The following is an 8,092-nucleotide window of genomic DNA, read 5'->3' on the forward strand; positions in this document are numbered from 1 at the left end:
ATTATGATAACGCATATGGAAGGGAGTGTGGTGAGACTCCTTTGTACTTTTATTTTAAGAGGAAAAAACATGGCCTTCTCTTTTCATAAGCGTGACCAATGTTTTTAATAACGTTTTTTGGGCGAGGCATGCTATAAATACATTAAGGTTAACTAGTGGCGTTTATTTGTGGCGTAAGCCGAGAGAACTCTTACTATTTGAAACCAAAATTTCTAAACCACTGTTTCCTTTAGAGGGCTCATTAATCATTATACAACAAGAAAAAAGTGTTATGGTTCTTGCCAAATTTCGTTGTCGGTCATTTTCCATAGCAAGCTCTGATCACGGGATTAGCTGTTATTGCAATTTTTCTAAACCATGAAATAGAGCAATCTTCAATTCATATAGATCGAATGGAAGGTCGAGGTTTTTTATTTCTATTCCTATTATCCACCCATGACGCTATCATTTCTCTCTCACTGATTGCTAGAAATAATATCTTAAATTTTTTTTGCATCAGATAAATACTGCGTAATGATTTTTTCCCCCTCTTCTTGGACTTAAGTCATGCTATATCTCAAATCTATATTAAACATACTTAACAAACAACCCTCTTACGATAAAAAGTGACAGTGTTAACTTTAACATGTTCTTATCAAAATCAAGTTAGCAACTTTCTTCTATTTTTCACATCTAACTTCATCTGTATTACAGTCTTGGCCAAATCTTGTTTTCCTTCTCTATTGAGCCCATAGAAGACGGTTCTAAAATTAACTGTACTAGGAACAATCCCAGTATCCAGCATTTCAGAGATAAGTTGGATAGCTTCTTCAGACTTACCAACTCTACATAGACAAGAGATGAACATGGAGTATGCCTTGAAATCAGGAGATGGTCCATTCTTTTTCATCTGATGAAACACACTCCAAGCATCAGAAACCTTTCCCATGTTCATGTACCCTCGTATTAACGCTGAATACGTGACAATTGTTGGTTGGCAGCCTAAATCTTTCATTTCCTCAAAAATTTCAAGAGCCTTTCCTATCTGTTTCTCCTTAAAGAAGTATACAATCAAGGAAGTATATACATGGACAGTAGGATGAATACCGACCTGCTTCATGGATTCTATTCTTGTCAATGCCTCTTCTAACTGCCCTTTTTGTAGTAATCCATGAACTAAACTTCCATAAACATACTGATTCAAGACCTGTTGCTCGTCATCAACTTCGTTAACCAATGCTAAAGCCTCTTCCAGCCTCCTTGCTCGGCAAAGTGCCCTAATGTACAATGAATAAGTTAAAGGGGTACTGAAACCGAGTTTTTGTAAAGATTCAGTACAGCTTCTGACATCCCTTAATTTACCAAGCTCACATAAACAACCGAGATAAGCTTCAATTAGTTCTTTATCAGGACTGCATCCAACTTGAATCATCTCCTGGAAAACTTTTACTGCTTCATCAATTCTCCTACCTTTTTTCTGACAAAGAGATGTGATCACAGCTTTGTATGTACTATCTGTGGGTTTACAACCGCTACCTTTCATTTCTTTAAAGGTACGAACAGCAATATCTGTGAGTCCGGTTCGGCCATACTGCATTATCATGATTGTCCAGGTATGAGCTGTTACTAAGCAACCGTTTCTCCTCATATCAGAAAATAGATTTCTCATCTGAGTGAAGTCCTTGCCCTGTCCTGCTATTTTAATGGCCATATTGTAGGATTCTGTTGTATGCCTATAATTAGTTTGCTTCCCAACCCAAGAAAAAAATTGCAATGCCACACAACCTTGCAGCCTAAAGTTACGCAAAACTTCCACGACAATTTCTGGGGTGAACTGTATGTTGCATTTTTTCAATTGTTCTTGTATTAAGCACCAATCTGTTGATGATAACAAAATTTGGAAAACCTTATGTGTATCACTTTCACTACAGGATTTTGAAGCTGCCTCTGGCACGTCAAGAGCTGAGGACAGCCGTTCTAGGTTTTCTGATTTTAACTCCAAATTTCCTTCTTGTTGACTACTCACATCCAAGTCAGGTGATCCATTTTCTTCATGGTAAACTTTAGAAACTCCCTGTAGCAGCTTGATCCTGTTGATGTTCTTCATATCTCCTTTTCTCTCCAGATATGAAATAACATGCTGGAGGATATTGTTCCCAATAACCATCTTGGAGGCCTTCATTTCATTCAGAACCTTGAAAATATCATTCGTCCTTGATACTTTGGAAAGTTCCTTGATAAAAATGGTGTATGATTTCCGGCTAAAGTCAATTCCTTTATCCTTCATATTCTCAAACACTTCCCACGCTTCAGAAATGCGGTTTTGGCTGATATAACCCGCAACCACTGCAGTTGCTGCAACAGAATCCAATTCAACTCCTATCTCTGTCATCTCATTATAGAGGTTCACCGCTTCCTGAAACTCATTAACCCTGAAAAGGTGCTGCATCAGATTAGTATAAGTCGAAACTGTGGGCAAACTTCCTGAATCTTTCATGCACTGGAATAGATTAATTGCCTTTGAAATTTCATTTTTCCCCAAATATGCACTTATAAGGACTGCATAAAGCTTCTCATCAGCACCATTTCTTTTCTCTACAATTTCAACAATCTCCAATGCATCACTGATCCTCGCAGCCCTACACAGTCCTTTCACCAACGTCACAAAAAATTGAGAATCAAGCTTCACATTTTTATTCTTTAAATCACGAATCAATTCCAAAGCTTCTGTAATCCTCCCTGCAATGCAGAAACTCTTCAGCATAAGGCCATACACATGGTTTTCTGAAATACTAAAAACCCGTATCATATCGTCGCCAACTTTGTGAACTGCAGCAATATTTCCAGAGTTAGCCAAGCATTTGAGCAGCTGTCCAGACATAGCTGCATCCAACATCAAGCCTTTGTTGATCATCTCATTGTAGTACTCCAAAGCAATGTCTGCTTTTCCAGCATTACAAAGCGAACTCAACAAGGTCTTATAAGCCCTTAAGTCAGGTTCATAACCATATTTCTTCAACTGCTCAAACGTGAACAATGCTTTACCAATCAACTTCGCATTCCCAAAATGGGATAGCAGAATACTCCACGTCTTAAGATTCTTCTGACAGGAACTCCTCCCCATTTCCTCCACCAATTCGTCAACCAAGCGAAACTTCTTTGTTTCTGCAGCCACGTAAATCATTGTATTATAAGTCGCTGTAGTATGACTAAATCCTTTTCTTGATTTCACCCAATTGAAAAACCTCAAAGCTAAATGAGGAACTTTGAAACACCTCTTCAAAACCTTGTCAACAACCTCCTCATTATACTCAAAACCTGCTTTTTCCAGTTGTTCCTCCATTGAAATCACATTATTTTCACTCCTCACAATCTCTGTAATCTTGTGAACAATGGGACTAATATCCCTTTTCACCAAAATTTCTATCGGAGTATCATCATGTAAATTTCTCATTTTCAGCTCTGTACTAGGCTTGGCATTTTCACAAACACTTCCCGTGCAAGATGATGAGTCCACGACTGGTATTTCAGGTCCATATGGGTTTTCATCTGCAGTTACTACAGTCTCTGTTCCTAAAATCTCTCTGATCTCATTGAAGAGCGAAGTCAAATTCTGGGGTTCAATTTGTTTTTTCAAACTGGGGTTTTCAGTTTTCTTGGATTTCTGATGCTTAGATGACTTGGTGGAAATTGAAGCAGAGGAGGTCTTAAATCTTGAGGAATCAAGATTCAACAGTTTGTTTCCACAAATTAGGGACCTTTGTTTGCGTATGTACTTCAAAATTATTCTAGTTTGGAACATTGTTTCATAGTAGTAACCCTAGGGTAATTGTTGTGGTGATTTTTTCAAATATAGAGGATCTTTTTTCTTGAACCATAGTTGTGTCAAATGGTGTTCTTTCTTTGTGTTTTCAAAAGCAAAATAAGTAGGCATAACAAGCAAATGGACAACGGGATTCTATTTCAATCTTATTATGGATCGAATTTATGTGACAATATTCAAACATTTGAATATATATATTCAAAATTATTATTTTAAAAGCATATGCATTAATCGAGCTTATGTGGCAAAAACAGAGGCGGATCCAGAATTAAATCCTATGGGTTCAACTTTAAGGTTTTTAACATTGAACCCATTGTATTTTTAAAATTGTGGGTTCATATCTACTATTTTTGCAATTTTTAATGAATTTAACCTATAAATTTTTACTCCGCGTCGAAAGTTATGGGTTCACTTGAACCCGTAAGTTGTACACTACTCTGGGCAATAACATAACTGAGTTAGACAAGTGTATGAAAGTGAAACTTAAAAATATATTGGGGGTGCTGGTGTGAAGGAAAATATATTTCGTAAGAAGTATTTTTTTTCATATCAAACATAACTATTATCTACCAATAATTTAATTTTTTTTAAAAAGAAATCAAAACTCTTTTTACCGTCACTTTAATCCATAAGCACCTGGGCACAGGACATACAAGGATATACTATGTTTACTATATGGAGGAAGCTGAAGCTAATAGAGGAAGCCACCAAAGACATGCACAAAGATATGTCCTCTGTAGATCTCAAGCTAACAAAACTCAGAGAACAACGGAAGCATACACAGGAAGCACTGAATGAGGACTGCTTTAACCACAACTGATTGAGGAGGAAAAGCTACAACTCATTCAATTAGAAAAATGGGAGAGAGTACAAGAACAGGTCTGCAGACAAAAATCTAGGGCAGCCTCGATTGCATATAATGACTCAAATTCTAAGTATTTCCATGCATACTTGAAAGCTAGACATGCAAGGAACAGAATATTATCTATCTACAATGAAGCCAACATGAGACTAATAGACCCACCTTTGATACAAAAGGAATTCTTGGGGTTCTTTCAAAAACTGTTGGGGGAAGCAACTCCAGTTTTGCCTGGACTTGATGTGAGTATAGCTAGAAATGGCCCCTGCCTAACATTGGGTCAGCAACAACAGATGTTTCTACTAGTAACTAGAGATGATATCATACAAACTGTATAAGACTTACCTCTAGACAAAACACCTGGTATAGATGGATACCCAATTGAGTTCTTTAAGGAGTCTAGGCCACTTATTGGAGAGGAAATAATCAATGCAGCGCAAGAATTCTTTACAATTGGGAAACTGCTAAAAGAAGTAAATGCTACTACTGTTACACTGGTACCAAAGACTTCAAATCCATCATTTATCAAGGAATATAGACCAATTTCTTGTTGTACAACCCTCTACAAAATCATAGCAAAGATCTCGACAGGAAGATTGAAACCTGTAGTAGATCAAATAGTAGGGGCATCACAATCAGCTTTCATTGAAGGGAAGAATATTCTAGACAATTTGATCATAGCACATGAACTACTGAAAGGTATTCTTATAAATCATCATATCCCAGATGCTTGATCAAATTGGATATCAGAAAAGCCTATGATTCTGTAGAATGGAGCTTCCTGGAAGGATTACTATTGGAGTTTGATTTTTCTACTAGAGTGGTCAAGCTCATTATGGAGTGTGTAAGTATTGTAAGTTATTCCCTGTTGATCAATGGGGTGTTGAATCCCTGATTTAATGCAAAGAAGGGGCTAAGACAAGGTGATCCTATGTCACCTTATCTCTTTGTGTTAGTAATGGAGTACCTAAACAGAGCTTTGAAGAAATTGAAGCTAAATACAGACTTTAATTACCATCCAAAGTATGCAAAAATGGAGATTGTGCATATCTGATTTGCAAATGACTTGTTGATGTACTGTAGGGCGGATCCTATCTCAATACAACTCATGATGGAATGTTTTGACAAGTTCTGTGAAGCATCAGGCCTCGAAGCCAACATGAAAAAAAATTTAATCTATTTGGCAGGGGTCTCTACTCAAGTAAAAGAGCAAATCCTATCACAATACCACTTTACATTAGGTATTCTCCCTTTCAAATACTTAGGAGTACCTTTATTCACAAGAAAACTTACTATAAGTGAGTGTTTGCCCCTACTGGGCACAAGTGTTCCTGCTTCCCAAAAAGGTTATGAACATGGTGACTGCAATATGTAGGAACTTCTTATGGCATGAGACTGAAGAAAACAACAGGAGAAATCCTGTTGCATGGGATGCAGTTTGCCAGCCCAAGTCTACATGAGGTTTGAATGTTATAAACCTATTTTTGTGGAACAAAGCAGCTATAAGCAAACTACTATGGGCCATAACTCAGAAGAAAGACAAGCTATGAGTACTGTGGGTATATACACATTATACAAAGAATAAGGATCTAGACAGTATATCTACTCCAAAACAAGCCTAATGGATAGTGAGGAAAGTATTTGATACTCGAAATTGGTTAACAACTGGAGTTGCAGAGTTGAATTCATATGCCTCTAATGACAGATTTATAATAAAGAAAGCATATACTGCTAGTGTGTCACAATACCAAAAGGTATTATGGAGGTCCTTGATAATGATCAGAGGACTAATTCCTAGACACTCCTTTATACTTTGGATGACAGTTCAGAAACGACTTGCAATAACTGACAGCTTACTAAGTTGGGGAATTCAAGTACCATATGCATGTGTCTTATGCTCTACAGGAGCAGCTGAGACACATATCCACTTATTCTTTAAATGTTCATACTCTAAAGACATCTGGGGCAAATTATTGAAATGGATAAACATCAGCAAGCAATTACATCACTGGGAAGAGGAAGTAGTATGACTATCTTAGAGAAGAAACAACAGGCAACTAGTTGGAGAGATTATGAGGTTCCTATTTGCAGTAGCGGTGTACCACATTTGGGCAGAAAGAAATAACAGAAGGTTCCAACAAATCACTCGAGATAGTAGTGATAGAATCAGAGAAATGATCCTACAAGTGCACATTGCAGGACAAAGACAAAACAAGTGAAAATAAGTACTAGAAAGATTAGATAGTTACAAACATGATTGTATAATAGAAGTAACTATAGCAGTTGTATATATTGATAGCTGATAGCTAATTAGCCTACATCAGCTACTATGAGGCCAACAGATAAACAACAGCTATTCTCTTGGGTATTTTTATAAGACTTGTCTCTAGAGTCCAAAGAGCAGGTGGTGTATATATTTGATACTTGATTATTAAAATTTAAGCTTTAACTAAAAAAAAAGGCCAAAATGAAAAAAATTAAACTAAAAAGAAAGCTTATGATACATCACATTGCTACCAAAGTTGGTACGACATTCCCTTTTGCAGAAGATTCTACGAAAGTAAGAAAAGCTAAACTATATGCAGGGGCGTATCTAGCTCTTAGTGTATAGGTTCACGTGAATCTATGCTTATTTTACTAAATTATGTATAATAATGTTATATTTCTTCAAAATTACTTAAATATATGTGCGTGAACTTATGCTCAAGGACTCCAACGGTGCAATAATTATTGGGTGCACCTCTACAATAAAATTAGCGGTTCAAAACCTACTCCTGACGGTCTTGTTTTCAATATTGAGATAGATATATATACATGTGAAAATCAACAAAATTTTAAAAAATAATAATTTTAAACCTATAATTTCAAACTGTAGTGAGTTTCAAGGTAAGAGAATAAAATTAAACACGTCAAATGAGAGTTCTAGATTAATAATGCACTCATCCTCTTGAAATTCTGGATCCGCCTCTGACTATATGGAATGGTAAACTTTTACCATAAGCAAAAAAAAAAAAAAAAAAAAAAAAAATTAACAACCTTGCTTCCCAAAACCATGTGATTCATCCAATGGCCCGATCCGATCTTTACCTCTCCCTCTTTAGTTTTTACCTTCGCCATATGGATTTGCACAAAAGGTGATGAGCTATTAGCAACGGTCATGCAATGAAGCAATTTTGCTTTCTTTATCCATAAATATACTTCTTTCATTAGTTTATGTTTCATATTGTATCATATATACAAATCACTTGACCATACTTTCATTATCTGATTTGCTTTTTAAAAGTAGGGAACTAAGGGAAGGTTAAAATAAATTAAGTTAAGAAAGAATAGAAAAGTAGTTTGACATGAGCATATTGTGTCCAAACTGAGAGAGTTAGTTCATTCTCTCTTTCCAATCGTTATTATCTTTCCCCAAGCAATGACTGTTTTGA

At 36.3% G+C, this 8,092-nt stretch overlaps 1 protein-coding gene across 1 annotated transcript; it reads right to left on the reverse strand.

Moving 5' to 3' along the window:
* Window positions 1–240: 240 nt before the first annotated feature.
* On the reverse strand, window positions 241–4,041 carry LOC104212029 (putative pentatricopeptide repeat-containing protein At5g06400, mitochondrial). Its single transcript, XM_009761207.2, has one exon. The coding sequence runs from the start codon at window positions 3,779–3,781 to the stop codon at window positions 641–643; it is 3,141 nt and encodes a 1,046-aa protein (XP_009759509.1). The 5' UTR covers window positions 3,782–4,041; the 3' UTR covers window positions 241–640.
* Between the last annotated feature and the right edge of the window lie 4,051 nt (window positions 4,042–8,092).

Source organism: Nicotiana sylvestris, chromosome 9 (genome assembly GCF_000393655.2).
Source record: "Nicotiana sylvestris chromosome 9, ASM39365v2, whole genome shotgun sequence".
Classification (NCBI taxonomy): domain Eukaryota; kingdom Viridiplantae; phylum Streptophyta; class Magnoliopsida; order Solanales; family Solanaceae; genus Nicotiana; species Nicotiana sylvestris.

Coding starts and splice junctions, on each gene's coding strand:
- LOC104212029 (XM_009761207.2), bottom strand. CDS start 3,781: ATGTTCCAAACTAGAATAATTTTGAAGTACATACGCAAACAAAGGTCC.